The 19,571-nt window shown below is 56.2% G+C and overlaps 1 protein-coding gene across 1 annotated transcript in view; it reads left to right on the top strand.

The window, feature by feature from the left end:
- Positions 1 to 669: 669 nt before the first annotated feature.
- The window catches only part of LOC142477126 (SID1 transmembrane family member 2-like), a gene marked incomplete at its 3' end in the record, with an annotated part of 50,908 nt that continues 32,006 nt past the window's right edge, over positions 670 to 19,571 (top strand). Inside the window, exons 1-6 of the mRNA XM_075582181.1 lie at positions 670 to 816; positions 5,837 to 5,920; positions 6,610 to 6,709; positions 7,331 to 7,396; positions 17,266 to 17,359; positions 19,303 to 19,358. Coding sequence (XP_075438296.1) covers positions 742 to 816; positions 5,837 to 5,920; positions 6,610 to 6,709; positions 7,331 to 7,396; positions 17,266 to 17,359; positions 19,303 to 19,358 — 475 coding nt within the window. The remainder of the gene's footprint in view (positions 817 to 5,836; positions 5,921 to 6,609; positions 6,710 to 7,330; positions 7,397 to 17,265; positions 17,360 to 19,302; positions 19,359 to 19,571) is intronic.

The raw sequence follows: 19,571 nt of genomic DNA, 5'->3' as shown, positions 1-19,571 counted from the left end.
CTCTCCCTCCTCTCTCTACCTCCCCCCCCCTCTCTCTCTACCTCCCTCTCTCTTTCTCTCTCTCTCTACCTCCCCTCTCTCTTTCTCTCTCTCTCTACCTCCCCTCTCTCTACCTCCTCTCTCTCTACCTCCTCTCTCTCTCGCTCTCTCCCTCCTCTCTCTCTCTCTCCCTTCTCTCTCTCCCTCCTCTCTCTCTCTCTCCCTCCTCTCTCTCTCTACCCTCCCCCCCCTCTCTCTCTACCTCCCCTCTGTCTCTACCTCCCCTCTCTCTCTCTCTACCTCCCCTCTCTCTCTCTCTCTCTCTCTCTCTCTCTACCTCCTCTCTCTGTCTCTCTACCTCCTCTCTCTGTCTCTCTCTCTCTCTCTCTACCTCCTCTCTCTGTCTCTCTACCTCCTCTCTCTGTCTCTCTACCTCCTCTCTCTGTCTCTCTACCTCCTCTCTCTACCTCCCCTCCCTCTATCTCTCTCTACCTCCCCCCCCCTCTCTCTACCTCCCCTCTCTCTCTACCTCCCCTCTCTCTCTCCCTCCTCCCTCTCTCCCTCTCTCCCTCTCTCCCTCTCTCTCTCTCTCTCTCTCTCTCTCTCTCTCTCTCTCTCTCTCTCTCTCTCTCTCTCTCTCTCTCTCTCTCCTCTCTCTCTCTCTCTCTCTCTCTCTCTCCCTCTCTCCACCTCCTCTCTCTCCCTCTCTCCACCTCCTCTCTCTCCCCCTTGCAGTACTTTAAGTATGCTTTCCCGGAGGGGATGGATTCGGTGATTGTGAAGGTCTCCTCTCCTACGGCGTTCCCCTGCTCGGTCATCTCCATACAGGACATCCAGGTGGGGTACTGGCCGTGGTACTGCCTGTGGTGCTGGTGGCACAGTGTGGCATGGTGGTGTGATGGACAGTGGTGGTGCGGTGCAGTTGTGGCACAGTGTGCGATGAGTGTGCGATGAGTGTGCGCTGGGAGTGCGATGAGTGTGCGCTGGGAGTGCGATGAGTGTACGCTGGGAGTGAGATGAGTGTGCGCTGGAGTGAGATGAGTGTGCGCTGGGAGTGAGATGAGTGTGCGCTGGGAGTGAGATGAGTGTGCGCTGGGAGTGAGATGAGTGTGCGCTGGGAGTGCGATGAGTGTGGGCTGGGAGTGCGATGAGTGTGGGCTGGGAGTGCGATGAGTGTGGGCTGGGAGTGCGATGAGTGTGGGCTGGGAGTGCGATGAGTGTGGGCTGGGAGTGCGATGAGTGTGGGCTGGGAGTGCGATGAGTGTGGGCTGGGAGTGCGATGAGTGTGGGCTGGGAGTGCGATGAGTGTGGGCTGGGAGTGCGATGAGTGTGGGCTGGGAGTGCGATGAGTGTGGGCTGGGAGTGCGATGAGTGTGGGCTGGGAGTGCGATGAGTGTGGGCTGGGAGTGCGATGAGTGTGGGCTGGGAGTGCGATGAGTGTGGGCTGGGGAGTGCGATGAGTGTGGGCTGGGAGTGCGATGAGTGTGGGCTGGGAGTGCGATGAGTGTGGGCTGGGAGTGCGATGAGTGTGGGCTGGGAGTGCGATGAGTGTGGGCTGGGAGTGCGATGAGTGTGGGCTGGGAGTGCGATGAGTGTGGGCTGGGAGTGCGATGAGTGTGGGCTGGGAGTGCGATGAGTGTGGGCTGGGAGTGCGATGAGTGTGGGCTGGGAGTGCGATGAGTGTGGGCTGGGAGTGCGATGAGTGTGGGCTGGGAGTGCGATGAGTGTGGGCTGGGAGTGCGATGAGTGTGGGCTGGGAGTGCGATGAGTGTGGGCTGGGAGTGCGATGAGTGTGGTGTGGGAGTGCGATGAGTGTGGTGTGGGAGTGCGATGAGTGTGGGCTGGGAGTGAGATGAGTGCGGGGCTGGGAGTGCGATGAGTGTGGGCTGGGAGTGCGATGAGTGTGGGCTGGGAGTGCGATGAGTGTGGGTGGCTGGGGAGTGCGATGAGTGTGGGCTGGGAGTGCGATGAGTGTGGGCTGGGAGTGCGATGAGTGTGGGCTGGGAGTGCGATGAGTGTGGGCTGGGAGTGCGATGAGTGTGGGCTGGGAGTGCGATGAGTGTGGGCTGGGAGTGCGATGAGTGTGGGCTGGGAGTGCGATGAGTGTGGGCTGGGAGTGCGATGAGTGTGGGCTGGGAGTGCGATGAGTGTGGGCTGGGAGTGCGATGAGTGTGGTGTGGGAGTGCGATGAGTGTGGTGTGGGAGTGCGATGAGTGTGGGCTGGGAGTGAGATGAGTGCGGGCTGGGAGTGAGATGGGTGCGGGCTGGTAGTGAGATGGGTGCGGGTGTGGGCTGGGAGTGAGATATGGCTGTGGGCTGGGAGTGAGATGGGTGTGCGGGTGTGGGAGCGAGATGGGTGTGGGCTGGGAGTGAGATGTGTGAGGATGTGGGCCGGGAGTGAGATGGGTGAGGGTGTGGGCTGGGAGTGAGATATGGGTGTGGGCTGGGAGTGAGATGGGTGAGGGTGTGGGCTGGGAGTGAGATATGGGTGTGGGCTGGGAGTGAGATGGGTGTGGGCTGGGAGTGAGATGGGTGAGGATGTGGGCTGGGAGTGAGATGGGTGAGGATGTGGGCTGGGAGTGAGATGGGTGAGGATGCGGGCTGGGAGTGAGATGGGTGAGGGTGTGGGCTGGGAGTGAGATATGGGTGTGGGCTGGGAGTGAGATATGGGGTGTGTGGGTGTGGGAGCGAGATGGGTGTGCGGGTGTGGGAGCGAGATGGGTGTGCGGGTGTGGCCTGGGAGCGAGATGGGTGTGCGGGTGTGGCCTGGGAGCGAGATGGGTGTGCGGGTGTGGCCTGGGAGTGAGATGGGTGTGCGGGTGTGGCCTGGGAGTGAGATGGGTGTGCGGGTGTGGGAGTGAGATGGGTGTGTGGGAGTGAGATGGGTGTGTGGGAGCGAGATGGGTGTGCGGGTGTGGGAGCGAGATGGGTGTGCGGGTGTGGGAGCGAGATGGGTGTGCGGGTGTGGCCTGGGAGTAAGATGGGTGTGCGGGTGTGGCCTGGGAGTGAGATGGGTGTGCAGGTGTGGCCTGGGAGTGAGATGGGTGTGCGGGTGTGGCCTGGGAGTGAGATGGGTGTGCGGGTGTGGGCTGGTAGTGAGATGGGTGTGCGGGTGTGGCCTGGGAGTGAGATGGATGTGCGGGTGTGGCCTGGGAGTGAGATGGGTGTGCGGGTGTGGCTGGTAGTGAGATGGGTGTGCGGGTGTGGGCTGGTAGTAAGATGGGTGTGTGCGGGGTGTGGGAGTGAGATGGGTGTGCGGGTGTGGGAGTGAGATGGGTGTGCGGGTGTGGGAGTGATGGGTGTGCGGTGTGGGAGTGAGATGGGTGTGCGGGTGTGGGAGTGAGATGGGTGTGCGGGTGTGGGAGTGAGATGGGTGTGCGGGTGTGGGAGTGAGGTGGGTGTGCGGGTGTGGCCTGGGAGTGAGATGGGTGTGCGGGTGTGGGAGTGAGATGGGTGTGCGGGTGTGGGAGTGAGATGGGTGTGCGGGTGTGGGAGTGAGATGGGTGTGCGGGTGTGGGAGTGAGATGGGTGTGCGGGTGTGGCCTGGGAGTGAGATGGGGGTGTGGGAGTGAGATGGGTGTGCGGGTGTGGGAGTGAGATGGGTGTGCGGGTGTGGGAGTGAGATGGGTGTGCGGGTGTGGGAGTGAGATGGGTGTGCGGGTGTGGGAGTGAGGTGGGTGTGCGGGTGTGGCCTGGGAGTGAGATGGGTGTGCGGGTGTGGGAGTGAGATGGGTGTGCGGGTGTGGGAGTGAGATGGGTGTGCGGGTGTGGGAGTGAGATGGGTGTGCGGGTGTGGGAGTGAGGTGGGTGTGCGGGTGTGGCCTGGGAGTGAGATGGGGGTGTGGGAGTGAGATGGGTGTGCGGGTGTGGCCTGGGAGTGAGATGGGTGTGCGGGTGTGGGAGTGAGGTGGGTGTGCGGGTGTGGGAGTGAGGTGGGTGTGCGGGTGTGGCCTGGGAGTGAGATGGGGGTGTGGGAGTGAGATGGGTGTGCGGGTGTGGCCTGGGAGTGAGATGGGTGTGCGGGTGTGGGAGTGAGGTGGGTGTGCGGGTGTGGGAGTGAGATGGGTGTGCGGGTGTGGGAGTGAGATGGGTGTGCGGGTGTGGGAGTGAGGTGGGTGTGCGGGTGTGGGAGTGAGATGGGTGTGCGGGTGTGGGAGTGAGATGGGTGTGCGGGTGTGGGAGTGAGATGGGTGTGCGGGTGTGGGAGTGAGGTGGGTGTGCGGGTGTGGCCTGGGAGTGAGATGGGGGTGTGGGAGTGAGATGGGTGTGCGGGTGTGGCCTGGGAGTGAGATGGGTGTGCGGGTGTGGGAGTGAGGTGGGTGTGCGGGTGTGGGAGTGAGATGGGTGTGCGGGTGTGGGAGTGAGATGGGTGTGCGGGTGTGGGAGTGAGATGGGTGTGCGGGTGTGGCCTGGGAGTGAGATGGGTGTGCGGGTGTGGGAGTGAGATGGGTGTGCGGGTGTGGGAGTGAGATGGGTGTGCGGGTGTGGGAGTGAGATGGGTGTGCGGGTGTGGCCTGGGAGTGAGATGGGTGTGCGGGTGTGGGAGTGAGATGGGTGTGCGGGTGTGGGAGTGAGATGGGTGTGCGGGTGTGGGAGTGAGATGGGTGTGCGGGTGTGGGAGTGAGGTGGGTGTGCGGGTGTGGGAGTGAGATGGGTGTGCGGGTGTGGGAGTGAGATGGGTGTGCGGGTGTGGGAGTGAGATGGGTGTGCGGGTGTGGGAGTGAGGTGGGTGTGCGGGTGTGGCCTGGGAGTGAGATGGGGGTGTGGGAGTGAGATGGGTGTGCGGGTGTGGCCTGGGAGTGAGATGGGTGTGCGGGTGTGGGAGTGAGGTGGGTGTGCGGGTGTGGGAGTGAGATGGGTGTGCGGGTGTGGCCTGGGAGTGAGATGGGTGTGGGAGTGAGGTGGGTGTGCGGGTGTGGGAGTGAGATGGGTGTGCGGGTGTGGGAGTGAGATGGGTGTGCGGGTGTGGGAGTGAGATGGGTGTGCGGGTGTGGCCTGGGAGTGAGATGGGTGTGCGGGTGTGGGAGTGAGATGGGTGTGCGGGTGTGGGAGTGAGATGGGTGTGCGGGTGTGGGAGTGAGATGGGTGTGCGGGTGTGGCCTGGGAGTGAGATGGGTGTGCGGGTGTGGGAGTGAGATGGGTGTGCGGGTGTGGGAGTGAGATGGGTGTGCGGGTGTGGGAGTGAGATGGGTGTGCGGGTGTGGGAGTGAGGTGGGTGTGCGGGTGTGGGAGTGAGATGGGTGTGCGGGTGTGGGAGTGAGATGGGTGTGCGGGTGTGGGAGTGAGATGGGTGTGCGGGTGTGGGAGTGAGATGGGTGTGCGGGTGTGGGAGTGAGATGGGTGTGCGGGTGTGGGAGTGAGGTGGGTGTGCGGGTGTGGGAGTGAGATGGGTGTGCGGGTGTGGGAGTGAGATGGGTGTGCGGGTGTGGGAGTGAGATGGGTGTGCGGGTGTGGGAGTGAGATGGGTGTGCGGGTGTGGGAGTGAGATGGGTGTGCGGGTGTGGGAGTGAGATGGGTGTGCGGGTGTGGGAGTGAGATGGGTGTGCGGGTGTGGGAGTGAGATGGGTGTGCGGGTGTGGGAGTGAGATGGGTGTGCGGGTGTGGGAGTGAGGTGGGTGTGCGGGTGTGGGAGTGAGATGGGTGTGCGGGTGTGGGAGTGAGATGGGTGTGCGGGTGTGGGAGTGAGATGGGTGTGCGGGTGTGGGAGTGAGATGGGTGTGCGGGTGTGGGAGTGAGATGGGTGTGGGAGTGAGATGGGTGTGCGGGTGTGGGAGTGAGATGGGTGTGCGGGTGTGGGAGTGAGATGGGTGTGCGGGTGTGCGGGTGTTTTACACCTGGGACCTCTCTCGCCTCTCAGTGCCCGGTGTACGACCTGGATAATAATGTGGCGTTTATCGGCATGTATCAGACTATGACCAAGAAAGCAGCAATCACAGTGCAGGTGACACCGGCGGCCGCCAGTCTACCTCTACACCACTTTCCCAGCCTAGCCCTCCCCTTTCTCTTTCCTTCCTCTGCCTCACTCACCCCTCTCTCTCCCTCTTCCCCCTCTCCCCCCCTTCCCCCTCTCCCCCCCTTCCCCCTCTCCCCCCCCATCTCTCCCTCTTTCCCCCCTCTCTCTCCCTCTTTCCCCCCTCTCTCTCCCTCTTTCCCCCCTCTCTCTCCCTCTTTCCCCCCCTCTCTCTCTCTTCCCCCCTCTCTCTCCCTTTCCCCCCTCTCTGTCCCTTTCCCCCCTCTCTCTCCATTTCCCCCCTCTCTCTCCCTCTTTCCCCCTCTCTCTCCCTCTTTCCCCTCTCTCTCCCTCTTTCCCCCCTCTCTCTCCCTCTTTCCCCCCTCTCTCTCCCTCTTTCCCCCCCTCTCTCTCCCTTTCCCCCCTCTCTCTCCCTTTCCCCCCTCTCTCTCCTTCTTCCCCCCATCTCTCTCCCTCGCCCGCTCTATTGCTCAGTCTTCCTCGCTCCCCCTTCTCTCCCTCTCTCCCCTTCCACCCTTCTCTCCCTCGCCCCCCTCTCTTACCCTCCTCGCCCCTCCTCTGTCTCTATTGTCCCCCCTCTCTCTGCCTCCCCCCTCCATCGCCGCCCCTCCTCTCTCCCCTCGCTCCCCCTTTCTCATTAACCTCTCATGTTTCTCTAGAGAAAAGATTTCACCAATAATGGTTTCTATGTGGTGGTCGTTGTCAAGACAGAAGATGAAGCCTGTGGGGGAGCGCTGCCTTATTACCCCATAAATCCAGGTAACTGCCTCTCCCTATTACCCCCTGCGCACGTGTATTATTTCTGCCCTTCCCCATTATCCCCTGCGCACGTGTATTATTTCTGCCCTTCCCCATTATCCCCTGCGCACGTGTATTATTTCTGCCCTTCCCCATTACCCCCTGCGCACGTGTATTATTTCTGCCCTTCCCCATTATCCCCTGCGCACGTGTATTATTTCTGCCCTTCCCCATTACCCCCTGCGCACGTGTATTATTTCTGCCCTTCCCCATTATCCCCTGCGCACGTGTATTATTTCTGCCCTTCCCCATTATCCCCTGCGCACGTGTATTATTTCTGCCCTTCCCCATTATCCCCTGCGCACGTGTATTATTTCTGCCCTCCCTATTACCCCCTGCGCACGTGTATTATTTCTGCCCTTCCCCATTACCCCCTGCGCACGTGTATTATTTCTGCCCTTCCCCATTATCCCCTGCGCACGTGTATTATTTCTGCCCTTCCCCATTACCCCCTGCGCACGTGTATTATTTCTGCCCTTCCCCATTATCCCCTGCGCACGTGTATTATTTCTGCCCTTCCCCATTATCCCCTGCGCACGTGTATTATTTCTGCCCTCCCTATTACCTTTGGTTGTGTTTCAGACACCCCAGTGGATCACGGGAGCCGCCAGAAGACCCTCGAAGTCCTAGTCAGCCCAGCGACCAGCAGTATGTGGATTGGGGGGGTGGGTCTCTGTGTCTCTACCCCTGTGCCTCTGTCTCTCTGCCCCTCTACCCCGGTCTCTCTGCCCCTCTACCCCTGTGCCTCTGTCTCTCTGCCCCTCTACCCCTATGCCTCTCTCTCTCTGCCCCTCTACCCCTGTGCCTCTCTCTCTCTGCCCCTCTACCCCTCTGCCTCTGTCTCTCTGTCCCTCTACCCCTGTGCCTCTGTCCCACTACCCCTGTGCCTCTGCCTCTCTACCCCTTTGCCTCTCTCCCTCTCTGCACCTCTACCTCTGTGCCTCTGTCACTCTCTGCCCCTCTACCCCTGTGCCTCTGTCCCTCTCTGCCCCTCTACCCCTGTGCATCTGTCCCTCGCCCTCTATGCCCCTCTACCCCTGTGCATCTGTCCCTCGCCCTCTCTGCCCCTCTACCCCTGTGCATCTGTCCCTCTCCCTCTCTGCCCCTCTGTCTGCTGAAGGGACACAAGAAATATAAGGGAAGAATAAAAGGGGCACATATATAATCTAAAACAGTAGTGTGTGTATATATTCTGACTCCTGCACACTGGGGCAGGTGGTAGTGGCAGAGGCAGGTGGTAGTGGCAGAGGCAGGTGGTAGTGGCAGAGGCAGGTGGCAAAGGCACAGAGTCTTCTTTCTTTTTGTTCTTTATTGTAAAAGGCAACAACAATAACAAGGCGGAGAACTGGGGGCAAAAGTGAGGGAGGGGTGAATGATGATATTTCTACTAGGAGGTGGGATACAGACTGCCAGGAGATGGGATAACAGACTGCCAGGAGGTGGGATAACAGACTGCCAGGAGGTGGGATACAGACTGCCAGGAGATGGGATAACAGACTGCCAGGAGGTGGGATAACAGACTGCCAGGAGGTGGGATAACAGACTGCCAGGAGGTGGGATAACAGACTGCCAGGAGGTGGGATAACAGACTGCCAGGAGGTGGGATAACAGACTGCCAGGAGGTGGGATAACAGACTGCCAGGAGGTGGGATAACAGACTGCCAGGAGGTGGGATAACAGACTGCCAGGAGGTGGGATAACAGACTGCCAGGAGGTGGGATAACAGACTGCCTGGAGGTGGGATAACAGACTGCCAGGAGGTGGGATAACAGACTGCCAGGAGGTGGGATAACTTTTCTGAAGCCAGGGTCACGTTTGATGTGTGAATGGCTCCCGATAGCATTAACACAGTTCCCTTTTAAATCACTCCAAGCCCTGTAATATTTCCTCCACTTTATTGGGAAAAGGCAGCAGGATACAGATACTTGTGGATGGTATGTAGTGGTGATTATTAGTTAGAAACCTGTAAAAAGAGATGGCCTCACCATGGGGAATGAACAGAGAAGGGTCTTGTACTCACTGTCTCCAGGGTGGAAAAGGAAGTGAGGGGCAGTGTGAGTAAAGGAATAGTCTAGGGGCAGACTATCTCTGAACAAACAGGAGGGGGGCAGACTAGCCCATTCTGGTGAGGATCTCAGAAACTGCAGTAGCAGCTTACTGATTCCATGCCCAGAGGCAAGAAATGCAACATTGTTGCAAGTTACACAGGCACAGTATGTGTGTGCAAACTCCATGCAGCTGGGAATAAGATCTGACAGGCAGAAGATGCAAAGGAGAGAGGGAGGTGAGTCAGAAAGGTACTTCTGGTTCCATGACACTCCCCGTCTGGTATCTGTAGATACCACTATATAACAGACTATGTGGAACATATGTGCAATGCATAACAAAGATAACATCACATTCTCAAACGATGCAAGAGTCCATGTCCACATAGCGATGTGACACCGACCGGTATCACTAGTATCAAGGTCCCTTGGTCAAGGTTCTTTGGTAAAGGATGCAGGGTGGATGCACAGCTCCAGGTTTGCTGGTTGCACCACAATGTCTTTGTGTAAAAGTCTCTGGCACTGTTTCCTTTTAGCCTTGTGAGAGAACAGTCTTTTTGTCTCTGTAGTTTTACCCACAGAATGCATCCCCTTGTAGGTATGCCAGTCGTGGTAGCCTGTCGCTCTATCACCTGGCGTTTGGCAGAAGGAGATGACTTTTGGCCCCTTGCGGAAGCGGAACAACACTCCTGGAAGACTGGTTGTCGAATCTAGTCCAGTAAAGAGGGCGTCGTTCTTTGTGGTCTGGAACGCTGTACACCCTAAGTCATTGGTGCGTTTCTCTTGCAAGAGAACGTTTCCACGTATTTTGGTGATACGCCTTTGTATCTCTTTGTTGACTGCCCTCAGGAGGTTGTTCTCTCCTTGGACATGATGAAAAACAGTCTATTTTGCCCTAGCAAATCCCTTTATGAAATGTCTCTGTGGCTGTCTCTTTTTAGACGTGTGAGAGGACAGTCTTTTTGACACTGTGGCTTCACCTGTAGGGCACAATCTTTTGTGGTTATGCCAGCCGTGACAGCTAGCTGCTTTATCGCTGGATACTCTGTGGAGAGGAACGACTGTACGTCCTAGCCGTGCCATTGCTCGCGAGAGGATCGTCCGATTGTTTATTGTCTTTTGGATGACCCCTTTGTCGGTCTCCTTTGGGAGGTTACTTTCTTCCTCCGGTGGAGTCGACTCGTCATCCTTGGTTATCTGAACCGCTAAGCATCCTAGGCCATTGTCACATCCCCCCGATGTGAGGATGTTTTTGATGACCTTGTCTTTTCTCTTCACTTGGCCCTTCGGTCGCTTGGAGATGGCCAAGACATGGTTCAGAGAGAGATATGTGTCCACATTCTGTTACTACCGTTCTGCGGGCATCAACATAGTCTTGCCCGTGCTTTTTGTCGGTGCACGCGTTGCCCACTATCACCCATCCTAGGTCAAGTCTTTGGGCGTATGGCGCGTTGTGGGGTCCGTTATGCTGTTTACGGACTTTATGTACCCTCATGATGTCCCTGCCGAGCAGCAGCAAGATCGTGGCACCTTGTTCTACCGGCAGGATGTAGTTGGCTATTCCCTTGAGGTGCGGGTAATGGCGTGCCATGTCTGGTGTGGGAATCTCGTCCCTGTTTGTGGCCATGTGGCTGCACTCGATGAGTGTGGGAAGGGCCATGTTCACTTTGCCGTCTATTGAGCATATGGTGTAGCCATTCACTCTTCTCCCTGTGGTCTCCATTCGCCCTGCACACGTTCTGAGAGTGTAAGGAGAAGCACCGTCTTGTATGTTAAACATGTTGAAGAACTCTGACCTGAACAGCGATCGGTTGCTCTGGTCGTCGAGGATTGCGTACATCCGAAAAGCCTTCTCAGGTTGTCCCTGGGGGTGCACTGCGACAAGGCATATTTTGGAGCAGGATATTTTGTCACCTTCTTTTCCGCAAACCTCAGTGCGCTGAAATGTGACGGATGTTGACTCTCCTTCTTCTTTCTCCCCGCCATGCTCCGCTATGGAGGATGGGTTCTTGAGTTGGTGGAGTGTCAGCGCCTCTGGGTGTAACGCTGTCACGTACTTGTCACTTTCGCACACTGTGCATTTGATCTCTTCTTTACAGTCCCTGGCTATGTGAGTCGTGGAACCGCAGCACCTGAAGCAAACTCCGAATTCTCCAAGTAACCTCTTGCGTTCCTCTAGGGACTTCATTCTGAACCCAAAGCACTTGTTGAGTAGGTGTGGCTTCTTGTGTATGGGACATTCCCTGTTTGGGTCCCTTGGTTCTTTGCTTCCGGTGACCGACTGATCGGGAGTAGTTTGGGTCGTGGGAGGCACGTCCGTCCTGCGGACCGAGATGGGTGTTTGGGTGTTACCATATCTCGTTACTGGTCTCTCGTTCCTCAGGCTGCTTGCACTGTATGTGGTTTGCGCACCTAAGAAGAAGCTGGGGTCGTTCCTCGTCCTTGCTGCTTCGCGAATGAAGCTCAAGAAGAATGAGAATGGGGGGTATACGACTTGCTTCTCCCTTTTGTATTTGGAGCCTTGTGAGATCCATTTTTCTTGGAGGTTGAAGGGTAGCTTCTCCAGGATGGGTCTCACTCCACGAGCTGAGTCTAGGACGTTGAGACCTATTAAGGAATGGTCTTTCCTTGCGAACTCCAGTTCTTGCAGCAGGTCCCCGAGCTCTCGTAACTTCGAGTAGTCTTTAGTTGTGATCTTGGGGAAGATGTCGACTCTTTTGAAGAGCGAATCCTCGACTGCTTCGGGGCTGCCGTAGGACTCTTCTAGCCTTTCCCACACTAGGTCAAGACCTACTTGGAGTTGGTGCGCGTTTGCCGCCCGCAGTCTATTTGCGTGCTCCCTGGATTCGTTCCCCAGGAACTTGAATAGCAGGTTGAGCTCTTCCCTTGCTGAGAAGTCCAAGCTGTTGATTGCGTCTTTGAACGTGAACTTCCACGTCCGGTAGTTCTCAGGGCGGTCGTCGAAGCTGATGAGTCCTGCTTGCACCAGGTCACGCCGGATCATGTACTTGACAATGTCTGTCAGGCCTGAGGCATCGGCGTGTTTGTCCCGTTCTGAGGTAGTTGCTGGGAGGGTCTGTGCGGTCGCCTCTTCCTTGGCGTGGATGCGTGACGACTGCTGGTCGGTGTGGGGGGCTGTGTTTTCCCGTGTGGGTGTACCTGGATGGCGAGCCTGTTGTAGTTGTTGTGCGCGCTGGCGTGTGGATCACTGTTGCGGCTGTGGCTATCCCAGGCAGCGTGCACCACTGACGGAGCAGCGTCTTTTCCTCGTGGCCCCAGCAAATCTTCGGTGTCTATAAAGTCACTCCCTCCGTGTTGAGATGGTGCGCTGGTATTTACACTGAAGAGGCTCCTTACGTAGTCTTCAGTGCGTTGGACTGGATCCTCTGAGGCTATCCGTCTGTACGGTAGCTCCCCGCCGTCCTGTCGCGCAGCTGCTTCTAGGACTTGGGCTTGGGATATGGCGGCAGCGGCGTCCTCTTCTTTGCTTGGAGCCTCTAGATCCACGTCCAATTCGGCCTTTCTACGCGCATTGGCAGCGGCGGCGGTAGCAGCGGCGGTGGTAGCAGCGGCGGCGGCATTGGCAGTGGCGGCGGTAGCAACGGTGGCGGCATTGGCGGCAGCGACCTGCTCCTCCTCTTCTATGCGCGCTTTTTCTGCCCTTACGGCTGCCTCTCTCCGACCATATTCGGCCCTGGCGCGTGCGGCCTCTGAGGTGGCTCGCACCTTGGTAGCGCTCGCGCTTGCGCTGGACATGTTAGATCGCGCTGATCTTGCTGACCTTGAAGAATGCCTGGATGTGCTTGAGCGCTGCAATGCGGTTTCCAGCAAAAGGTCTTTCCTCTTAGTCTCGGCTTCCGTGATAGAGGTTCGCACGCGGCTGTCACGTGTCAAGTCAATGTTATGCTGTAGGTCCCTTTCTTGCAAGCTTTTGCCGGTATTAGCCCTGGCCAAGTAAGTGGCGTATGCCTCTGACAGCTCCTGGTAGCGTGCGTGATCTATCTTTAATTGAGTTATTGCCTGCTCGAGCTGTTGTACATAATTGCCGGCGCCGGCGACATTGCGTATCCCAAGTGTGGTTGTTTCCCAGGCCAACTCTAATTTAGCGCGGTGCGCTTCAATGTCAGTCTCATATTTTTCGCGGGCCTTTTGTGTCAGTGTGACTGCCCGTTTGGGCCTTGCGCCCGCCTGCGCCTGTTGCAGTTGCGCAGCGGTCTCTGTGTCTGAGTGATCGCTCTCCTGCGTGATGTCTGGTGAGGCTCTGAGTTCTGCCATGCTGTAGGTGTGTGTAGGCCTTTAGCCAATGCGTGTGGCGTGCGGTCTTTTACCTGTGTCAGCGATGGGTGACTGTCTCAGATGATGTCGAGCGGTGTCCTGTAGCGTTCAGCGTTGGGGTAGCTGTACTCACAGGTGTCCGGTGGCTCTGACCCGTGTCCTGGCGGGTGTCCGGTAGCGTGGCCCTTGATGGCGCTAGCCGTGGGGACGTGCGCAGGGGTAGGTGAGATGGTGGCTCCTCACTATGGGGCTGTGCAGAGGGTGGACTCAAAGAGACAGAGAAGGCGATCAAGGCTCTGTGTGTAAAGTGCACTGTCTGTCTGCAAAGCTGCTGCCTTAGGTGCAGGGTAGGTGCTGGCTGTGTCCAGTGTAAATCTACTTGCTTATCTGTAAGGTTGCAGGCTGTGTGCAGTTTGCTGTATAAAGCTTGCTGCCCAGTCTGGCAGAGTAAAGCTGCTGCTTGTGCAGAGACTATTCTGTATTCTTATTAGCAAAGTAAGGCTGCTCACTTGTCTTTGCATAAAGCTGTAGTTGTTTGCTGTGTAGAGGCTGGTGGCTCTGTGTAGCAATGTGGAGCAGTATGCTTGTACAGTGTGGTGAGAGACTGCTGTTTATTTGCTGTGTAAGCTGCTTGCTTGTTTCTTTAGCATAAAGGCTGTGGGTAGCAGCTCCTCTGTGTGTATTCCTAAGGCACACGGTCCTCCTTTTACTTTTCTGAAGCCAGGGTCACGTTTGATGTGTGAATGGCTCCCGATAGCATTAACACAGTTCCCTTTTAAATCACTCCAAGCCCTGTAATATTTCCTCCACTTTATTGGGAAAAGCAGCAGAACACAGATACTTGTGGATGGTATGTAGTGGTGATTATTAGTTAGAAACCGGTAAAAAGAGATGGCCTCACCATGGGGAATGAACAGAGAAGGGTCTTGTACTCACTGTCTCCAGGGTGGAAAAGGAAGTGAGGGGCAGTGTGGGTAAAGGAATAGTCTAGGGGCAGACTATCTCTGAACAAACAGGAGGGGGGGCAGACTAGCCCATTCTGGTGAGGATCTCAGAAACTGCAGTAGCAGCTCACTGATTCCATGCTCGGAGGCAAGAAATGCAACATTGTTGCAAGTTACACAGGCACAGTATGTGTGTGCAAACTCCATGCAGCTGGGAATGAGATCTGACAGGCAGAAGCTGCAAAGGAGAGAGGGGGGTGAGTCAGAAATGTAGTTCTGGTTCCATGACAATAACAGACTGCCAGGAGGTGGGATAACAGACTGCAAGGAGATGGGAGATGACAGACTGCCAGGAGGTGGGATAACAGACTGAAGGAGATGGGATAACAGACTGCCAGGAGATGGGAGATGACAGACTGCCAGGAGATGGGATACAGACTGCCAGGAGATGGGAGATGACAGACTGCCAGGAGGTGGGATAACAGACTGCCAGGAGGTGGGATAACAGACTGCCAGGAGGTGGGATAACAGACTGCCAGGAGGTGGGATAACAGACTGCCAGGAGGTGGGATAACAGACTGCCAGGAGGTGGGATAACAGACTGCCAGGAGGTGGGATAACAGACTGCCAGGAGGTGGGATAACAGACTGCCAGGAGGTGGGATAACAGACTGCCAGGAGGTGGGATAACAGACTGCCAGGAGGTGGGATAACAGACTGCCAGGAGATGGGAGATGACAGACTGCCAGGAGATGGGATACAGACTGCCAGGAGATGGGAGATGACAGACTGCCAGGAGATGGGAGATGACAGACTGCCAGGAGATGGGAGATGACAGACTGCCAGGAGATGGGAGATGACAGACTGCCAGGAGGTGGGATAACAGACTGCCAGGAGGTGGGATAACAGACTGCCAGGAGGTGGGATAACAGACTGCCAGGAGGTGGGATAACAGACTGCCAGGAGGTGGGATAACAGACTGCCAGGAGGTGGGATAACAGACTGCCAGGAGGTGGGATAACAGACTGCCAGGAGGTGGGATAACAGACTGCCAGGAGGTGGGATACAGACTGCCAGGAGATGGGATACAGACTGCCAGGAGATGGGATACAGACTGCCAGGAGGTGGGATAACAGACTGCCAGGAGGTGGGATAACAGACTGCCAGGAGGTGGGATAACAGACTGCCAGGAGGTGGGATAACAGACTGCCAGGAGGTGGGATAACAGACTGCCAGGAGGTGGGATAACAGACTGCCAGGAGGTGGGATAACAGACTGCCAGGAGGTGGGATAACAGACTGCCAGGAGGTGGGATAACAGACTGCCAGGAGGTGGGATAACAGACTGCCAGGAGGTGGGATAACAGACTGCCAGGAGGTGGGATAACAGACTGCCAGGAGGTGGGATAACAGACTGCCAGGAGGTGGGATAACAGACTGCCAGGAGGTGGGATACAGACTGCCAGGAGGTGGGATAACAGACTGCCAGGAGGTGGGATAACAGACTGCCAGGAGGTGGGATAACAGACTGCCAGGAGGTGGGATAACAGACTGCCAGGAGATGGGATACAGACTGCCAGGAGATGGGATACAGACTGCCAGGAGATGGGATAACAGACTGCCAGGAGGTGGGATAACAGACTGCCAGGAGGTGGGATAACAGACTGCCAGGAGGTGGGATAACAGACTGCCAGGAGGTGGGATAACAGACTGCCAGGAGGTGGGATAACAGACTGCCAGGAGGTGGGATAACAGACTGCCAGGAGATGGGAGATGACAGACTGCCAGGAGATGGGAGATGACAGACTGCCAGGAGGTGGGATAACAGACTGCCAGGAGGTGGGATAACAGACTGCCAGGAGGTGGGATGACAGACTGCCAGGAGGTGGGATAACAGACTGCCAGGAGGTGGGATAACAGACTGCCAGGAGGTGGGATAACAGACTGCCAGGAGGTGGGATAACAGACTGCCAGGAGGTGGGATAACAGACTGCCAGGAGGTGGGATAACAGACTGCCAGGAGGTGGGATAACAGACTGCCAGGAGGTGGGATAACAGACTGCCAGGAGGTGGGAGATGACAGACTGCCAGGAGGTGGGATAACAGACTGCCAGGAGGTGGGATAACAGACTGCCAGGAGGTGGGATAACAGACTGCCAGGAGGTGGGATAACAGACTGCCAGGAGGTGGGATAACAGACTGCCAGGAGGTGGGAGATGACAGACTGCCAGGAGATGGGAGATGACAGATAACAGATTCATCCTGAAGGCTGCTGGCTCCAAAGGGAAGCCATGCTTTCCTGTACAAGCAATAGGGTAACCCAACTACCGGGGGATAGCAGGCGGACAGCAGGGGTATAGCTGGGGGAAGTAGGGGATAGCGGGGATAGCAGGCCAGGGGCAGCAGGAGGATACCAGGGGGCAACAGCAGGGTGATAGCAGGGTGATAGCAGGGGGGCAGCAGGGTGATAGCAGGGGGGCAGCAGGGTGATAGCAGGGGGGCAGCAGGGTGATAGCAGGGGGGCAGCAGGGTGATAGCAGGGGGGCAGCAGGGTGATAGCAGGGGGCAACAGCAGGGTGATAGCAGGGTGATAGCAGGGGGGCAGCAGGGTGATAGCAGGGTGATAGCAGGGGGGCAGCAGGGTGATAGCAGGGGGGCAGCAGGGTGATAGCAGGGGGGCAGCAGGGTGATAGCAGGGGGGCAGCAGGGTGATAGCAGGGTGATAGCAGGGGGGCAGCAGGGTGATAGCAGGGTGATAGCAGGGGGGCAGCAGGGTGATAGCAGGGTGATAGCAGGGGGGCAGCAGGGTGATAGCAGGGTGATAGCAGGGGGGCAGCAGGGTGATAGCAGGGTGATAGCAGAGGGGCAGCAGGGTGATAGCAGGGGGGCAGCAGGGGGGCAGCAGGGTGATAGCAGGGGAGCCAGGAACAGCTCAACTAGCTGAGAGAAAGGAGCGTTGCCATGGCAACTGGCTGGGGCCACAAGGGAAAGAAACATTTGTAGCAAACTCAGACTGAGGAGGATGTGTGTCACTGTGTGTGTCATTCAAAAACTTTTTATTCTCTGCATGTACCTCCCCCCTCTCTCTCCCTCTCTCCCCCCCTCTCTCTCTCTCTCTCTCTCTCCCCCCCTCTCTCTCTCTTACCCTCTCTAACTTCTCTCTCTCTTACCCTCACTAACTTCTCTCCTCTCTCTCCCCTCCCCCTCTCTAACTTCTCTCTCACTCCCCCTCTCTAATGTCTCCCCCTCTCGCAGGAAACACCTATATTAGGGGGATGCTGTTCTGTTGCGGGGTTTTCTTATCCATCTACCTGCTAGCTCTGTTCACCTACTGCTGGGAGAAATGGAGGTGAGAGAGAGGCGTGCGTCTCAGTGTGTGTGTGTGTGTGTGTCATCAGTGTGTGCGTGCACACGTGTGTGTATGTATGTGTGTCCCTGCAGTGTCCCCGTGTCCCCGTGCAGTGTGTGTGTGTGTGTGACCGTGTGTCGCTGCAGTGTGTGTGCGACTTTGTGTCCCTGCAGTGTGTGTGTGTGACCGTGTGTCCCTGCAGTATGTGTGTGTGACTTTGTGTCACTGCAGGGTGTGTGTGTGTGTGTGTGTGTGTGTGTGTGTGTGACAGTTTGTCCCTGCTGTGTATGACCTGTCCCTGCTGTGTGTGTGACCTTGTGTCCCTGTAGTGTGTGTGTGAGATCTTGTGTTCCTGCAGTGTGTGTGACTTTGTGTCCCTGCAGTGTGTGTGTGTGTGTGTGTGTGTGTGTGTGTGTGTGTGTGTGTGTGTGTGTGTGTGTGTGTGTGTGTGTGTGTGATCATGTGTCCCTGCAGTGTGTCCGTCCCTGCAGTGTGTGTCCCTGCAGTGTGTGTGATCGTGTGATACTGCAGTGTGTGTCTGTGACCGTGTGTCCCTGCAGTGTGTGTGCGTGACTGTGTCCCTACAGTGTGTGTGTGTGAGACCTTGTGTCCCTGCAGTGTGTGTGTGTGACCTTGTGTCTTTTCAGTGTGTGTGTGTGTGTGTGCGACTTGTGTCCCTACAATGTGTGTCCCTGCAGTGTGTGTTTCTTTGTATCCCTGCAGTGTGGGTGTGTCCCTGCAGTGTGTGTGTGTCTTTGTGTCCCTCCAGTGCGTGTGTCCCTGCTGTGTGTCTCTTTGCATCCCTGCAGTGTGTCTGCAGTGTGTATGTGTCCGTGCAGTCTGTGTGTGTCCCTGCAGTGTGTGTCTTTGTATCCCACAGATGACAGAGAAGCCCAATGCTACATCCAACATGACAGAAATACACAGTAAAATACTTATATATTCTCTTGAAAAAGGGTCATTTAGTTTAACCCTTTGGCCAAAGCGTTGTAAGCTTGGGAGCCACGTCAAGGCAGACACCTGTTCGCAAGTCCTAACACTACCAGATAAAATACTAATATACCTCCTATTAGGATTTGTATTTGTATCCCTGCAGAGTGTGTCCTTGCAGTGTGTTTCTTTTATCCCTGCAGTGTGTATGTGTGTATCCCTGCAGTGTGTGTGTCTTTGTATCCCTGCAGTGTGTCTTTGTGTCCCTGCAGTGTGTCTTTGTATCCCTGCAGTGTGTCTTTGTATCCCTGCAGTGTGTGTATCCCTGCAGTGTGTGTGTCTTTATATTCCTGCAGTGTGTGTATCCTGCAGTGTGTGTGCGTGTATCCCTGCAGTGTGTGCGTCTTTGTATCCCTGCAGTGTGTGTATCCCTGCAGTGTGTGTGTCTTTATATTCCTGCAGTGTGTGTGTCTTTATATTCCTTCAGTGTGTGTCCCTGCAGTGTGTGTGTGTGTATCCTGCAGTGTGTGTGCGTGTATCCCTGCAGTGTGTGCGTCTTTGTATCCCTGCAGAGTGTGTGTGTGTGTGTGCGTACAGCGGCTCGAGTGCGATGGTGTTAATGGGAATAGAAGATAGAGCAACGAGAGAGAGTATTCCATAACGAGGGAATAGCCCACACCTGTCCATGAAACAGCTTTTGAGTCAATTGTCCAATTCCTTTTGGTCCCTTGAAAAAGAGAGGGCTACATATTAAAGAGATGTAATTCCTAAACCCTTCCTCCAATTTGGATGTGAATACCCTCAAATTAAAGCTGACAGGCTGTACTTTAAGCCCATATTCATTATTTAACTGTAACTTGAATTTATTTTGGCACACAGCCGAAATAACAAAACATGTATCAGTGTCCAATTATTTCCAGGCCTAACTGTGTGTGTATGTGTATGTACACACACACACACACACACACACACACTCTGTATAATATATATATAATATATGCTTCTCTTTACAGAAAGAAGAAGGGGGCAGGTTTGCTGAGTTCTGTGGGGTCTCTGAATGATGAAACAGGTAATTTATAACCTGGAACAGACTGAGACAGAGGTGTCTCCCCCAGTCTGTGAGTTCTAATCCCCGGGAATGGGTAACACAGGATATTATCAGGGAGGTGTCTCCCCCGGTCTGTGAGTTCTAATCCCTGGGAATGGGTAATGCAGGATATTATCAGGGAGGTGTCTCCCCCAGTCTGTGAGTTCTAATCCCCGGGAATGGGTAACGCAGGAT

This window comes from Ascaphus truei, unplaced genomic scaffold (assembly GCF_040206685.1).
Source record: "Ascaphus truei isolate aAscTru1 unplaced genomic scaffold, aAscTru1.hap1 HAP1_SCAFFOLD_1968, whole genome shotgun sequence".
Taxonomy (NCBI): Eukaryota; Metazoa; Chordata; class Amphibia; order Anura; family Ascaphidae; genus Ascaphus; species Ascaphus truei.
The sequence above is the reverse complement of the archived record's forward strand: the minus strand, read 5'-3'. Positions and strand labels throughout refer to the sequence as shown.